The sequence below is a fragment of the Panthera pardus genome, unplaced genomic scaffold (assembly GCF_024362965.1).
Source record: "Panthera pardus isolate Hobbes unplaced genomic scaffold, ASM2436296v1 HiC_scaffold_2, whole genome shotgun sequence".
In the NCBI taxonomy this organism is placed as follows: domain Eukaryota; kingdom Metazoa; phylum Chordata; class Mammalia; order Carnivora; family Felidae; genus Panthera; species Panthera pardus.
The window spans coordinates 137,814,901-137,832,312 of NW_026526765.1; the positions used below are offsets into that span (position 1 = coordinate 137,814,901).

Genomic DNA, 17,412 nt, shown 5'->3' on the forward strand with positions numbered 1-17,412 from the left:
ACCGGTTAAAAGGCTGGAGGTTTAAGTGGGCGCAAAAGGAACTGCACACCCCCTCCAAAAAAAGAAAAAAAGAAAAAAAAGGAGGTTGTATTTTCTTCACTCTCATACATTTCAATAGTGAGATCTAATTTCTCAAATACACTACTTGTACACTCTCAAAGGAAAACTTAAAAAATAGACTTTCCATTTGCTTTTCTTCAGCACGTTTACATTTAGATGGAACAACACTCTGTTTGTCAAAATATATTAAGAGATTGTCAAGTACCTTAACATTGGCCACCTGTTTGCTTGCAGAAATAAACTTGTTTATAAGGAAAGAAGAAAGTCTTGAGAAAAATCTCCTTATGTTCAGCTAGGAGGGTGTGATTCTAAATTTTTAAAAAATTCTAGTATTCCAGTAAATTAGAAAAAACATCTCAAATAGTAATAATTAGAACTGTAAACTGTTACAAGCCCCAAATGTACTAAGCATCTCAAATAAAAGGAGCAGCATGGTTATAATTTAAGCTCTTTTAAGTCACAAATTTGCTTTCAGAACCTTGGTAAGAATATTAGAATGTAGACATATAAACACATTTAGCTGTCTCTAAAAGGAGGCCTGAATAAACTTATTTCAACACAATGCCTAAACAACCACTTAGGGCATTGAGAATTAGACTATTTAGAGATCATTCTTCTAAATCTGGTTTAAAATTTTTGAAAAAGAAAGTGGTCATCCTACTGTTACCAAAGCAGAAAAGGTATTTTACTAATAATTTAAATTATTAAAACACTAACCTCAAGGGGCACCTGGGTGGCTGAAATCAACTCCTGATTTCAGCTCAGGTTATGATCTCACAGTCATGAGATTGAGCCCCATGTCAGGCTCAGAGCTGGGTGTGGAGCATACTTAAGATTCTCTCCCTCCCTCTCCCTCTCCCCCATGAATGCACTCTCTCTCACAATAAACACTAAGAACCACCCCCCAAAAAAAAGAAAAAAGAAAATCAATTTGTTCCATTCACTAATCCCATCATTTACCGAATATCTATTTTTACAAAAATTATCAAAATGACAAACACAGGGGTGCCTGCGTGGCTCAGTCGGTTAAGCATCGACTTCGGCTCAGGTCATGATCTCACAGTTCGTTGAGTTTGAACCCTGCGTCGGGCTCTGTGCTGTCAGCTCAGAGTCTGGAGGCTGCTTCAGATTCTGTGTGTGTGTGTCTCTCTCTCTCTCTCTCTCTGCCCTTCCCCCACTCACACTCTGTCTCCCTCAAAAATAAATAAAACATTAAAAAAACCCTTATTTTTAAAAAATAAAATAAAATGACAAACACAAATAATATGAAAATTCGTATCATACAAAAATTTAAGGTAGAAATAATACCTCTGAACTTTCCAGGAACTGCCTTAAATCAGGATCCTGTAGTAAAGTTGGATGCTTTACTGTTCTTTGAAGATACCTAGATATAAGAATAAAATTTCTCCTTTATTTATGAGTAGCACTTTATTTTAAATATTATTTGAACAAAACCACACAAACAAACCAAAAAAATAGGTAAAATTATATCCTCAGTCTGCCTCCTAGAATATCAGTCTGCTTTCACTCTAATTGTTTAGACTCTTCTAGCAATTTAATGACTAAAAAGCTTTTTATTCCTCTTTTGAAAGTTCATCATATATAAAAAGAGCCATGGTTGGGGCGCCTGGGTGGCTCAGTCGGTTGAGTGTCCGACTTCGGCTCAGGTCACGATCTCACGGTCCATGAGTTCGAGCCCCGCGTCGGGCTCTGGGCTGATGGCTCAGAGCCTGGAGCCTGCTTCTGATTCTGTGTCTCCCTCTCTCTCCGCCCCTCCCCTGTTCATGCTCTGTCTCTCTCTGTCTCAAAAATAAATAAACGTAAAAAAAAAAGTATTTAAAAAATAAATAAATAAATAAATAAATAAATAAATAAATAAATAAATAAATAAATAAAAAGAGCCATGGCAGGTTGTGGAAATGGGGATATAGGAGAGATTAAATAATTTACTAAACTTCTCACTGCGAAGTATAGAGTTGTAAAAAGGTATATGAGTTTGTTGAATAATATTTTCTTTGGGTGGAGTCACCATGTTCTGAGCTAATATTTCAGAGTCCTAACACATATCACTATATATATTCCAATCAACTATTTTTTTTTATTACTGCTGTTATCACCAAAACAGAGAAACACCTACCAGATTTTTTTGCTTGTCAGCAAATTATCAAATCAGCTTTGATCTTTATTGGACAAGGACTGATTTTCTTCAAAATTCCATTTTTAATAAGGTTTTGCTAAAAGTTTGATTCATGTTTTTCTTATAGAACACAACATAAAATAAAAATGAAAAGTAAAGAGAAACACCCTTGCTAAATCACTATTAGCCCAACTTTAGATATTTTCCTTTACTAGAAAATAGAAAAGCCCAAGTTTCTGCCATCCATAATTAACATTCTTTCCTAAAAAGAAAAAAGGTCCACTATTTAATTATTCTTGATTACTTATCTAATCTCATGTTCTGCAAAATTATTCTTCCCTTAATGATTACATATACTAGTATTTCAATTATAATATTTTACCTCACAGTTAACATGTTTATTATACATCTACAGAATAAATGTAATCATTAATTTTCTTTGATCTCATTATAAGATTATAAAACATGCCTAAAGCTTCTGAAAAGCAATGGTAGCCTTCTATAAAGTCACAATGGTATAAAGTCACAATTCTACCCAGTGGTTAAAACGACTATTTTATCAGGGCCGAAATGTTAACTTCTGTTTTTATATATTTAAATACATTAAACTTCAAGTCATTAGCCCACATAAGAAAACACTGTAACAGAAATAGAGCATTTAGCAGGTATGTGCAATACATTCTACATTGTGGCTTAAAAAAATTTACTGCCAATATTATCAAGCTAAAAACGAGATGCAACAGGAATGTTAATTTTGTGTCAAAGAAATGGTGGTATACTCCCACTGGAATTTTACTTACAGTTTTAATACTCAAGTTTTCCAATAGTATTGGGTTATTTGGTTGTTTAGGGCATGTACCGCTTAAAGCAGTTTGCATAAGTTGTTCACGGGAGTGCACACAACAACTGGCAAACAGCAAGTACTCAGACATTTGTAAAATGAACCAGCAGGAAGGAAGACGAAACATGTCGTACCCAAACTTTGTACATCCTAATAGTTCAAACCTAAATATCATTACCTACTACTACTTACATTCTAAAATGGCTTTCCAAAGTGAGCTCTGTAGAATACTAGTCTCCTTCAGTATTCCGGGAAAAAGACTGGTTCTACAATCAGGCAAGTCTGAAACTTATCACATACACATCACTCTCTTTGAGTCCTAAATAGCAGCGTGTTAAGTGCTGCACAAAGTCTTACAGGAAAAAAACCTGGTTTAACTTTGTTAAACCCTACATTAACAAAACTCAATTGTCTAGATTTTCCTTTGTCATCCTACCACATACTAGCATTCTGAGGCATCAACATCTTGGAAAAGGGCATTCTAGAAAAAAGACAGAAAAACTTTACTTCTTAAGGGTTACACAGAAGTAAATAGCAGTTAACTGTTTCTTAAAAAGCATTAAGCTTAATGTTAAAATTAGGAACAGGAATATAAAACAGATTTTCTGTTCCAGAGATAATTACCTTTTAATGTTTTTTTCTAAAGGTGTATGTATACACACAAACTCAGATACTTTGGTTTTCACAAAAGTATTACACCATTATACCTATAGGTGTGTATCCTTTCCCGCAAAACAGTCAGTTGTAGATACCTTTCTATGTCATGATATATTACTCTCTAATGTCATTTTTATTTATTTACTACACGGAATTCTATCCTACAGATAAACTATAATGTATTTTTTAATACTACAATCACTACTCGCTTTCTTATAATTTGCCAAGTACTATCACATACAATGGAATTTTATTCTTCAAATTGTATATAATCTACTTTGCTTATCTTAATACGCACATTTTATGTTTTTAAGATTTTTTTTCTAATGTTTATTTTTGAGAGAGCCAGAATGCAAGCGGGGGAGGAGCAGAAAGAGAGGGAGACAAAATCCAAAGCAGACTCCAGGCTCTGAGCTGTCAGCATAGAGCCTGACGTGGGTCCCGAACCCATGAGCCGAACCCATGAGCCGTGAGATCATGACCTGAGCCAAACTCAGAAGCTTAACCGACTGAGCCACACTGGTGCCCCTCAATAGGCACATTTTAAATGACAATTCCTATTTTACTAAGTGGTTTGTGTTTTTAAATTAGACAATAAAGGAACAGATTTGCATTTTGCTCTCCCTTCACATCAATCTTTCTACCATTATCACTTTCATCATTTCTTACAAGCCATGAAACTATCATTCATCTTCATAATCCTTATGTTCATAGGGATGTATATTTTTTCATTTTTAAAAAAAAATTTAAAATTTTAGTTCCACTGCAGTTAACATACAGTGTTGGTATTACTTTCAGGCATACTACGCAGTGATTCAACAGTTCTATACAGTACTCAGTGCTCATCAGGGTAAGTGCACTCTTAATCCCCATCACCTACTGCACTCCCTCCCCTCTCCTCCCCTCTGGTAACCATCAGTTTGTCCTCTATATTTAAGGGTCTGTTTCTTGGTTTTCCTCTCTTTTTTTCCTTTGCTCATTTGTTGTTTCTTAAATTCTACGGATAAACGAAACCATATTGTATTTCTTACCCTGAATGACTTACTTCATTTAGTAATATACTCTTTAGCTCCACCCATGTTGTTGCAAATGGCAAGATTTCATTTCCTTTTATGGCTAATATTCCATTTTATCCACACACAAACACATCTTGATCCATTCATCTATCCATGGATACTTGGGCTACTTCCATATTGTAAATAATGCTGCAATTAACATAGGGGTGCATGCATTCCCCTGAATACATGTTTTTGTATTTTCTGGGCAAATACACAATAGTGAGATTCCTGGATTGTAGTAGCTCTCTTTTTAACTTTTTGAGGAACTTCCATACTGTTTTCCATAGTGGCTGCACCAGTTTGCATTCCCACCAACCATGCAAAATGGTTCCTTTTTCTCTATATTCTTGCCAACACTTGTTTCTTAACTATGTGATTTTAGCTATTCTCACATATGTGAGGTGATATTTCACTGTAGTTTTAATCTGCATTTCCCTGATGATGAGTGCTGTTGAGCATCTTAGGACATATTTTAAATTAATGACTATTTGTAAATATTCACCAATTCAGAATTAAGGTCCGCAGGGTTGTAGATCTATAAAGGATGGATACAGAACAAAAACAGGAAAATACAGGGAGAAGAGGGAGAAGAGGGAGCACAGGGAAAGAGGCCTGAAAAGAGGCGTGGGGAGGAAGAGACGCATTTGGAAGAAGAAAGAAATGAAGACACAATGGAAAAGCTGACAAGTAAGTATCACACTCAACATGAGACAGTAGTTCTGCAGATTTGCTCCAAGGAAGGGTTACTAAAAAATTTAGAAGAATCGCTTAGGGTTTTAAGTTCTGACTTACTGAAAACAAAACAAAATAAAGCAGGTTACACAAAATTGAGAGGAATAAAGTTAAAAACATTTCTCTTACTCTTAAAAACTGAGAACAAACTGAGGGTTGATGGGGGGGGTGGGAGGGTGGGGAGGGTGGGTGACGGGTATTGAGGAGGGCACCTTTTGGGATGAGCATTGGGTGTTGTATGGAAACCAATTTGACAATAAATTTCATATTTAAAAAAATAAAAATAAAAAATAAAAAAAATTTTTTTGACAAAAAAAAATTTCTCTTGCTTGAAACTCAAACACAGGTGCTAATGATAATGAACAAAAGAACAGAAAGGCACAAAGAGCCTGGGCTTTGATGACATTCATTTGTGGATTCAGCAAATATTTGTGAAGCATTTACTAACTGCATGTCATTTTCTGTTCTGAACACTCAGAATATATGAGAGAAAACTGTATTTTAGTAAGAGAAGACTGATCATGAATAAACACACAGATCATATATACAGTATGTGACCGACCAGCTGGCAGATGCTATGGAAAAAGGAGGGTAGAACGGTAGAGCAAATGAGATCAAGTGTGCAAGGTATCGTTGGGGGCAATTCAAAGAGAATAGGTTAGAATGAAGCCAATGATCAGAAAAGACTTCACTGGAAAGATGATACTTGAACATCTAAAGTTAAAAGAGGTAAGGGAATTACCATGCGGACCTTTGAGAACAAAAGCTTTCTAGACAACGGGAGAGGCCAGTGAGAAAACTCTAAGGTGGGAAAATGCCAGGGATCTTTGAGAAGCAGCAAAATGACGAGTGTGGCCTGGAGCAGTGTGATCAAGGGGTACAGGAGATAGAACAGATAAGAGTGAGTGGTGCAGGTCATATAAGGTTCTGCAGGCCATCATAAGGACTGTGGCTTTTACGGAGTGACATGGGGAGCAAGAAACATGATGTGATTTATATTTTAAGAGGATGGTTCTGACTGCTGTATTAAGAAAGAGCAGAGATTCAAGGATGGAAACAGAAACCAATTAAGAACCTACTGGAGTTAATTCCAGCATTTGGACTACTATGGTAGTAGTGAGAAATGGTTGTATTCCACATTATCAGAAACTGGCAACAAGATTTTCAGAAAGCTGGATAATCCTAAATACTTCCTGATAGGAAAGCGTAGATTAATTAATCTGTACTAACTGTTAAGGCCAAGCCAGTTGAGTTTTTAGGTGCCTGGACTGAACACAATCCTGATAACATTTAAGATAAGGAAAAATGCTTTTAATGCTTTCAGTAAGTCGCCCAAGGCCACACAAATACTTTATAGTGTGTAGTGAAATACAGGCTTCAACAGAGAAAGGATTCTAACTCCCTACACACTGTATCACGCTACTCTATACTTCTCTGTTTATATCTGCAGAAGTGTATCCTTACCTATGAAATAAAGTCAATGTGCTCTTAACATAAAACGTGAAGCACTCTCAAGAAAACCAAGAGAGTGATCTTAGAGAAACTCTTATTAAAAGTACTTTCTGCTTACTTTAGTGAGTGTGGGTGGCCCAGGAGAGTCCCTTTCTTAACGACTCCCTCTCTCTTCCTGTATTTTAACACCAGATGTTCATCCTTTCATTCAAGACCAAAATCTAAATTTTCTGAGTTGAACAAACAAATAAATATACAAATTTATTACCATAGTATATACAAAGAAAACTACTTCCATGATCCACTAGATTAAAACTAGGTTAGGCATCCCATAGATAAGCCTGTTCTAATTTTTAAATTTTATGAAATGCCACAGAAAACTCCCTTTAGAAAAAGCATCCCAATTCCTCTGCTTCTTTATACCTATATTTTCTTTAGTCATATTTTTTAATGCAAAATGAACTTTTCCCTCATAGTATATGGTTTCTTTTGTTTATTATTATTATTACTGCAATAGCCACTAAGGTAGCACTTAACAAGTAACAGTTTTCACTAAAGAAACTGTTTTCAAATATCCACTAGATCAAATCCCAGTATTTCCTTACAACTCTCCTCAATGTTTCATACCACATGATGTTATGGTAAGTACTAAGCAATGCATTCAAGTTGCAAGAAAGGTGAATGTAGAATCAAATTATATGTCCTTGGTACAATAAATCTTCATTAAGTTTCTTATCAAGCATGCCATCTGAAACATTTCAAATTTACTCATAGAAAAATAGGACTTGAAAGGTTTCTCAAAGGGTCATGGTTACACTTTCAGGAAGAACTAAGCGAAATCGAAGCAGAACATTATCTACCTTTACTCTTAAAAACATTTGGTCTGTGACCTCTTTCACAACAGAAACAATTCTAACGCCTAACCTAAACTTCTCTGGACACAATTCAATCCTTTCCTGAGTAAATGCTTTTCTCACAGGCACAATCTCATCCTTTAAGACTTCTGTAATAATAAGTTGCATAGTCAGCTTTCTTACTGTAAATTGTTCAAACCTGACTGTACTGCAGCATTTTGTTAAAATGGAAACAATTTATTAATAAGACCCAAAAATAAAGTGACTTAAAAATAGTTTAAATAATAATGTGCACCCTGGAGATAGACATACTATTTCTTAAAATCTGTCCTATCCACCTCATCTATTGATTTTAAGTCAAAAGAGAAAATAAAGAATAAGCACATTCAATTAAAATAACAAGGAAAAAAACCCTATGAAATTAGAAAATTTCTATGTCTAGGTGATTACCAACTTACGTTCTAAAAGTTGGGCTTTAAGATAATTTCAAATTTTTTTTTTTTAATTTTCAGCATAGCAAGGAAAGAATAAATGTTAAGATCCTGGGAGTGGGTTCCTCCTATCCGTAACTCATTTGGTCTGTAACATTGAAGACAACCCTTCAAAACTAAAGGAAACATGTCAAGTACTATGCAGTAAGGTACGGCAAATGTATCAGACTTGAAGCATGCAGTCAACTCAATAAATGACTCATACAATTGTGCACTCAAGTCAAAATCAATTATACAAAATTAAAGGAGGGAGCACAAACTTAATTTTTTATTGTGTTTAATAAAATTCCTAGCCAAGTAATAATTCAATGGAACTATAGTGAGCCAAATTATCCAACAAAGAATGTGAATATGGGTAAAATTTCCTAGAACCTAAATAATACTAAATATTAAAAATCCGAATATTTTTTATCATTTCTTTCTTCCCATTTACAAGTTTCATGGTATCTTTTTACAAGCTTAGCCATTCCTTACTCCTAATGCAAAATACAGCTATGTTTTTAAAAATAGATCTTATTTTATTACAAGAATTGTTTTTAAATGTTTATTCATTTTTGAGCAAGAGATACGTACACAGAGTGTAAGCAGGGGAGGGGCAAAGAGACAGGGAGACACAGAATCTGAAGCAGGTTCCAGGGTCTGAGCTGTCAGCACAGAGCCCGACACGGGGCTTGAAGTCACGAACCGCGAGATCATGACCTGAGCTGTAGTCAGACGCTTAACCAACTGAGCCACCCAGGTGCCACAAAAATCTCTACACCTAACGTGGGGCTGGAACTACAACCCCACGATCAAGAGTTACATGCTCAACCAACTGAAGCAGCCAGATGCCCCTATGATACATTAATTCTATCCCCAACTAACTAATGCCTTTATATTCCTGCTTACAACACAGGATACAAAAATAGGTGTTATTTTATTAGACACACTATTTGCTAAATACTAATCCACTATGATGATTAATGAAAACAGAACACAGTATTACACAGTATTGTGTTGTTGAAAGAAGTAATTTTCTTAATAAAAGTTTAAAGCACTCTTAGTAGAACCATGAAATGGTACTGTGAAAAAAAACATTAAAATATAGTTGTGCCATATAATGGAATTAGACTTATTATTACTGAAATAAAAACACGACAGTAATAAAGCATAGCTGTCTACAATTACCTTTCAAGAGCTGCTCTCCGTTTTTCTACAAATTCAGTGGATGACGAGTCTTCTTTACCCACTTTGACCTTGGTCATGCCTTTGAAAAAACACTCAATGAGACTCATGATAATTTTGTTATTTGAAACAGTTTTTTTATAGTCATTCCTTCATAATTTAAAACACACTTTAAATTTGAATGTGATTAAAAAAAAGAGCTCCTAAACTTATAACCAGTATCATACTTTAGAGAAATTATAACTCATCATATATTAACATCTCATCTTGCTAAGTACGCAAAACATGAAACCAGATAAAGCAGAGGGTGAGCTGTGTCTGTAGTTTTCTAAACTCTATTTGCGTTCCTTATCTGTTACATACTACACTCATGGTAAATTAAAATGTGTTTGCATTTCAATATGCATAAAGACATTCAAATTAGCAAATTTAAGCTCAATTACTATTTCCATTTCTTATGAGTAATAATTAAGGTTCTTTAGTTTGGGAACTAGAAAAATGGAGTATAATCCATGAGTGTGCTAAGTATTTTCCTTGTTGTAGAGTCTAAAAACATCTTGTTTATTTATTATAGCTAGTTTTGTAATAGCTGAAACAACAAACACTTTCATAAAAAATCATGTTAATCATTTCTGTACTGGCAATTTAAATTTTAACAATAATGTATCAAACTGCATATTTTTCTTTTTTCCTTGTGCTTTTTTCTTTCAGAATCAATTCTGTAGCAACGAAGTAATGACATATGCTACAACATGGATGAACTTTAAAGATACGCTATGAAAGGGGCGCCTGGGTGGCTCAGTCAGCTGAGTGTCTGACTCTCGGGTCACGATCCCAGGGTTGAGTCCCGCGTCAGGCTTGGTGGTCATGCTTTGTGCTGAGTGTGGAGCCTGCTTCAGGCTCATATGCATGTGTGCACACGCCCTCTCTCTCTCTCCTTTTCTCTCATCTCCCTTGCTTGCTACCTCTCTTAAAAGAAAAATACTATGTGAAGGAAACCTGTCACAAAGGCCCACTTATTTTCCTTTACATGAAACGTTCAGAATAGGCACATCTAGAGAGAAAGAAAATAAATTAAAGACTGCCCAGGCCTAGGGAGTTGGGGGAGTTAGAGGATGACGGGAAGTGCTAATAAAGAGGGGGCGCCTGGTGGCTCAGTCGGTTAAGCATTTGACTTCAGATCAGGTCACGGTCTCGTAGTCCGTGGGTTCAAGCCACGTGGTGGGCTCTCTGCTGTCAGCACAGAAGTCACTCTGGATCCTCTCTCTCTCTGTCCCTCCCCTGCTCATGTGCACTTTTTCTCTCTAAAATAAATAAACATGAGGGGCATCTGGGTGGCTCAATCGGTTGGACATCCGACTTCTACTCAGGTCATGATCTAGCAGTTCATGAGTTTGAGCCCCACATTGGGCTGTGTGCTGACAGCTCAGAGCCTGGAGGCTGCTTTGGATTCTGCGTCTCCGTCTCTCTCTGCCCTTCCCTCGATCATGCTCTCTCTCTCTCTCTCAAAAATGAATAAACGTTAAAAAAAATTTTTTAATAAAAAATAAAATAAATATTTAAAAAATTTATTTAAAAGGAAGATATTCTAAAATTGACTGTGGTGGTGTATGCACAACTCTGAATATACTAAAAGCCTTATATACCACATTGAATTATACACACTTTATTTTTTTTAAGTAAGCTCTACACCCAATGGGGTGCTTGAACTCACAACCCTAAGGTCAAGAGTCGCATGCTCTACCAACTAAGCCAGCCAGACACCCCAAATTACACACTTTAAATGGATAAATCATATGGCATTTAAATTATATCTCAACAAAGCTATTAAAAATAGATTATGTAAAACCATGTAATTCTTATTCAGGCTGGTACATCTGGTAAATAAACATATCATCTATGAATGTTTTGCCTAACATAATTAGTTCTTCTGAAATACAAGTTTGAAAAAGAAAACTCAAACACCTAAAATTATCCGCCATGAATGGACCACTAAAAGTGGGGTGTTACTGATATAACATATTGTTTCCCTCAAAAAAAATCTTACTGCTATGAAGTTCTTTACATTTTTCCCTTTAAGGATTTTCTGTTCATGCTACTTCATGCTACTGTTCATGCCAGACGTAATTATTAGGGGCCATCAGAGCAAATAAACACTTACTCTAACCAATTAACTCTTAAAACTTTTCAACTTTGTTGTTCTTTTCTAAAAGCTTAGTGAAACAGTGGTTTTCAGTTAACTAATCTTACAAACAGGTTAACTGTGGGCTAATGAAAAGACTCCTGTTCTTTCAGGGGCAGCTCTAACTTTTCAGCAAAGATGACAAATTACAATTCCTTTTCTCCTGCCCCCACTTTAAGTGTTTGTTAGTTGAAAACCACTGGCTGTATACTTAAGAGGGCCTCCCATATATCAACAGTTTTGTGGACAACCTATTCACTTTTTAAATTTTTATTTTATTAAGTTTATTTATTTTGAGACAGAGACAGAGCGCGCTTGCGAGCCAGTTGGGGAGGGGAAGAGAGGAGGGGGCAGAATCCCAAGCAAGCTCCGTGCTGCCAGCACAGAGCCTGACACAGGGCTCGAACCCAGACAAACTGTGAAACCAGGACCTAAACTGAAACCAAGAGTCAGACACTTAACCAACTGAGTTTTGTTTTTTAAAAAACTGGTAAGACAATCTGAAAACATGACTGCTTCTGTATTTGCTTGGCTGCCAGGAAGTTCACAACAAATTTGTTACCCACCTTTAGTAATTACCTTTAGTAATTGTTCAGACTTTACATGTTTCATCTTACTGTTTGACTATGGTTATTTTTCCTGCTAATTTCTTTCTTTAGATATATATACACATATCTATATACGTATAGATATGTATATGTGTATATGTATACACACATGCAAGCATACACATACACATATGCGCACACGTGTGCACGCACATATGTGCATACATGTGCGCACGCATATATGCACGTACACATATGTGCATATGCGTGCACATACGTGTGTGCGTGTGTGTGTACGTATATATTTTTTTAACTGCATTATATATGTAGTTGCCTTAAGTCGTTCCTGGAATAAAGTAGTATATAAATAAATATAGCACACGACAGGTTATGTAACCTCGATGAACCTTACCTTCCTTACCTATTACATAAGGACAACACTAAGTTAACTTCATGAAGTTGTTGTGAAGGTTAAATGAATCTCCTGGAAATTATTTAGCACAGTGCCATAGCACAGTAACTTTCAATAAATGTTAATTACGCCTATAATTTAACTGATAACCTTACAATGGAATGGGCAATCTTGGCCACGTGTATGCATAATACAAACATAACCGTGTGACTGTCCCCTAAAAGCCTTTTGAAGCCTGTGAGAATCAACATCAGAAAAGGATGCTCTTAAGATTTAGTTTCTAACTTCTATTTTAAATTTACACATACTATTTATTATGCTGTAACAATTTGTGGAAGGTTGAAGATCATTAAGGCAAAATATTAGCTTAAAACAATTAACCTGGACATTAAAATTTACTTTTTCAAAAAAATTCTTTTTGCTCTTTGTTTATAGACTGGATTAGCATGTTAGCCAGCAAAATGAGAAAAATAATTTATTTTTCCTCTCTTGATATATAAAAATAGTTGCACAACCTAATCAAAGAAAAAAAGGTAATAAATAATTTGTGATACAGGAAACTTAAGATCCATATAAATAGTAGGATGCCAGAAGATACCACTGCCAAAGTTTTAAAGATAAGAGAAATAAGATTATGAGGTAGGTCAGCAGTTCCCAAAATACAGTCAGAATACAAGAAAGGTTTCTGAGACCCTTTTTCAGACAGGTGTCGGGGAAGGGTGTACCAAAAAGCCTATTTTCATAATAATACCAGACTATTGTCTTTTTTACTCTCATTCTTTTAGGAAAGCTCAGCAGAATTTTACAAAGGTTATATGGTGTGTTATATCACAACAGATTGAATGCAGAAGCAGATATAAGAACATAGCTATTTTCTATTAAGCCAGATATCAGAGATTTGGAAAACTAAAACAAACAAAAAGCAAGCCACTCTTGTCACTTAAACTTACACTGCCTTACAAAAATTTAATTTATTGATATTCTTAATTTTTTAAAGTTTTTTAAAGTAGACTCTACCCACAACGTGGGGCTTGAACTCACAACCCCGAGAACAAGAGTCACATGCTCTACCAACTGAACTAGCCAGGTGCCCCTACAAAGTTTTTTATAATAAAAAAACTCAGAGAATATAATAAATGCATTTAAATATGTCAGGTTTTAAAGTCATAAAAGATACCAACAGAAGTGCTCTTCAAACAAAATGTTTTTAAAAAGTAAAAACAAAAATTTAAAGATCAGCAAAATTCAATTTGAATATTTTCACAATAAATTGAAAACACTGAGAAAAGAAGCACAAAATTTTAAGAGATGACATGTCTTTTAATGGGACAATGTAAGTTGTCCTCTTTTGAAATTTTCTGCATATTCTTTTTTTTTTTTTTTTAAAGCTCTACACCCAAAATGGGGCTTGAACTCCCGACCCTGTGGTCAAGAGTTGCACGCTCTGCCAAGAGAACCAACAGGTGCTTGCTCCCTTCTACAGGTTTTTAACTAAGCCTTTATTACTTGTATAGGTAGAAATGTTTTTAAGCATTAAATTGAGGTATGGAATATACTAACATGATACCTCTTATAAGATCTGGACTGGATCAAATCTTCTTTTTGGACAATGAATAGCTGAAACCCAAATACTTTCATTCCTTAGAAAAATGCTAACAAGCTACCAATATTAAGTATCTTCTGAGTGTTACTTAGTAAAATGTTAGGGTTTGATTGTCTTCAACTTGGCAAATTCAGACCCAATATTTAACATCGTTATATAAATCAAATCCTAAATTGATCCTATATAAATAAAAATCCTAAGAGGTTAGAAAATAAAAGTATGAGCTTATACATTCTTAATTGATGAATGATTATCATAAATGGAATGTTTATTAAATTCAGTATTGCCAGACACTATAATTTATCCTGATAATAAATGATCATGGTAGCCTAATAATCTATGTAGTTTAAAACTGAACTAGTAGCAGTAACTTTTTTTTTTTTTTTTTAATTCATACTTACCTACTATACTCTTTTCTGGAGCTGGTGGCACAATATAACCAACATGTAAATACTTGCTTGCTAATTTGCTATGCAAACCGAGAAAATCACTGAATCTTCTTTTAACTGAAAATTCACTCTTACTGAACATGGAAAGAGAAGTCTACAAGTGAAGAAGAGGCATTTTAAATTTTGAATACTAAGCAATTCTTCAGAAGTTAGCATCACATAAACCTGTGAACATACGTATACCTACACACACGTTTTACTATGCAAAAGACCACAGGGTAGCTAACTAATATGGAATACACATTTCTAACCAAAAAAAAACCCCAAAAAACTCCTACGTTATTATACGCTGTGTTTTGTTTTGTTTTGTTTTGTTTTGTTTTTACAGAGACTTAAAAGGACAAAATGTTTGCTTTATTCTATCCTTGACTCATCTCATCAACTCTAATTACATTTATGTCAATGACTCTTAAATCTTTACCTCTGGCCCAGATCTCCTCTGAGCTTCAGTCCAATATATCAAAATGCCCAAGGGACACTTCCACTTAAATCTTACTGCCACCTCAAGTTCACCACATCTCCTGCTGGAACATAATCTCCATGTGGGAAGGGCACGTGTCTGTACTGTTTCCTATTATAAACTCTTGTGCTTGGAAACGAGCCAGACCCCACAATTAAGTGTTTAATAAATATCTGTTCAATGAATTAACAAATTATTTACCCCCATCCAAAAACTGTGTTGCTCCCTCTGTGTTGCCTGTTCTCTGAGATCACTCTGACACAACCACAGAGATCCTCTAGTCGGTAACTTAGGCATCTTTCACTCTGCACATCCAAGCTCTACTGATTCTACTGCCTACACAACTCAGGAAGCCATTATTTTGTTCATCCCCAGAATCTACTCTTTAGTATAAAATATTACTTCTCACAGCTAGGAATGCTGCAGATCCTCTTTGTCTCTTTTAAGATCCGAAGGTCTACAATCCTTTAGAAATGACAATGGAATTAACTGGAAATCTTGACCTATACTTTGCCCTCCCAAATTAGGAATCGGAGAGATCTTTCTAAAAGAAAAATCTAATTGTGCCACACTCTTGCTTGAATCTCTTCAGTTGCTCTCCATTATACTCAGGATGGACCCAAGTTCCTTCATGTGGCTGCTGGTAACATAGGGAGGCTACTGCCGAACAAGTCAATCAGGTACCATGTCTTGCAGATCCCAGAAAGCACACTGTTTTCTGGAGGTCTGGCCTTTACAAAAGCAAATCGCTTTGCCTGGAGCAAGCATTCTTCTCCTTTCTCCAAGAACCTCTCTCGCCCATCATGTTCCCCTATCTTTGTCTAGATTAGGTTCCTCCCTACATACAAAATGCAAAATACTTTACTTTGCAGAATACTGTACTTAACAAACCATAACTCATGTAACTACTTATGTGAAATCTTCACTGGATGGTAACCTGTGTGAAGACAGGATGTTGTAATCTCATACTACACATGGTGAGGGCTTACTACTTCTCTGAAGGAGCAAAGGCTTACCTTTGTTGTTACTCTATATGCCATGTAAGCATTCATGCCATCACCTACAAGAAAAGTCAAACAATACTATTAAAAATAATAAGCTTAACACACACACAAAGGTAACTATGTGAAGTAATACGTTGACTGACTTGATTGTGGTAATGTATTATTGTATACATATATTAAATGTGTACATATATTAAATCAGCATCCTGTATACCTTAAATATATACAATCATTTGTTAGTTATAATTTAATAAAGCTGAAAAAAGTAAAATGAGTAAAAAAGTAAAATTTAGAGTAAAAAGCCCCAGAAGCTTAAAAAGAAAGTACCATTTTAATACTGTTAACATTGCACTTAAGAAAAACAGCATACTAACAACCAAGGTACTTATCAAAAAGAACGAAATTAAAGTGTACTAAATATTGACTCACCGACTTTCTCTGGATCTGATACACCAATTTCTATGTCAAAAACATCTCCATTTGCTTCTTCTTCAATCTAGAAAAGATAACTTTTTTGATGTTAAAGATTCCAATTTAGATTACTGTTTTAACACTAATAACTTTAATTGTCACGATCTTTTATTAGGGTCAGTGTCAAAACAATTTAAAAAGCCACTCAGCATTCCATTTCTGAAAAACAAAAGCTTTCATATTTCCTGACAATATTAAAAAAAAAAAAAATACACACATGTGCACACATTCACAACACACACACGTACAGAAACTAGGAAAAGGATCATCTGGAGAAGGTACAGAAAGCCTGTGTTCTCACACCTCCGCAGATTTAGTCTTCTGGAAGAGTACTGTTGATTTTTCTTTGTTCTATATACAGAATCTTGAGATTCAGATTATTAAACTAACACCTTAATGATTTTTAATACTAGCACTTTCTGAAGTTGTCTCTAGTCTTTAATGACCAGGAGGAAGTAGCCATTACTTTTGCCCGTAGCACACTACCTATCAGTAGAAATAATTACACTAGAATCTTCAGCACCATGATTTGTCTAATAACCCAGTAAACACACATTCTTCCTGAAGACAACGAAAGGACTATAAAGCAGTAAGTGGGAAAAATGGTAACCGTATGAGACTGCAGGGAAGCACTTTTTAATGCCGTTGTAAATAAGCAATCTAGGAGCAGTTCTGCAGGCAAGTCTGGTTATTCTCAAGAAGAAAGCACAGAAATTTGTTAAATCTTGCAAATATTTTAAAGTAATATTAATAGCCTAAAATTACCTAAAAGTTAGTTTTTCTCACCATAACCCTTTTTTCCCCCAAAGTTGTCTTCTTGTACAGATTTTTAAAAAA

At 35.2% G+C, this 17,412-nt stretch overlaps 1 protein-coding gene across 1 annotated transcript in view; it reads right to left on the reverse strand.

The window, feature by feature from the left end:
* Positions 1–17,412, reverse strand: part of SNX2 (sorting nexin 2) — a 57,117-nt gene that overhangs the window by 12,603 nt on the left and 27,102 nt on the right. Inside the window, exons 4-8 of the mRNA XM_019469554.2 lie at positions 16,534–16,600; positions 16,117–16,160; positions 14,593–14,734; positions 9,450–9,528; positions 1,369–1,444 (exon numbers count right to left, since the gene is read on the reverse strand). Of these exons, the coding sequence (XP_019325099.1) occupies positions 1,369–1,444; positions 9,450–9,528; positions 14,593–14,734; positions 16,117–16,160; positions 16,534–16,600 (408 nt within the window). The remainder of the gene's footprint in view (positions 1–1,368; positions 1,445–9,449; positions 9,529–14,592; positions 14,735–16,116; positions 16,161–16,533; positions 16,601–17,412) is intronic.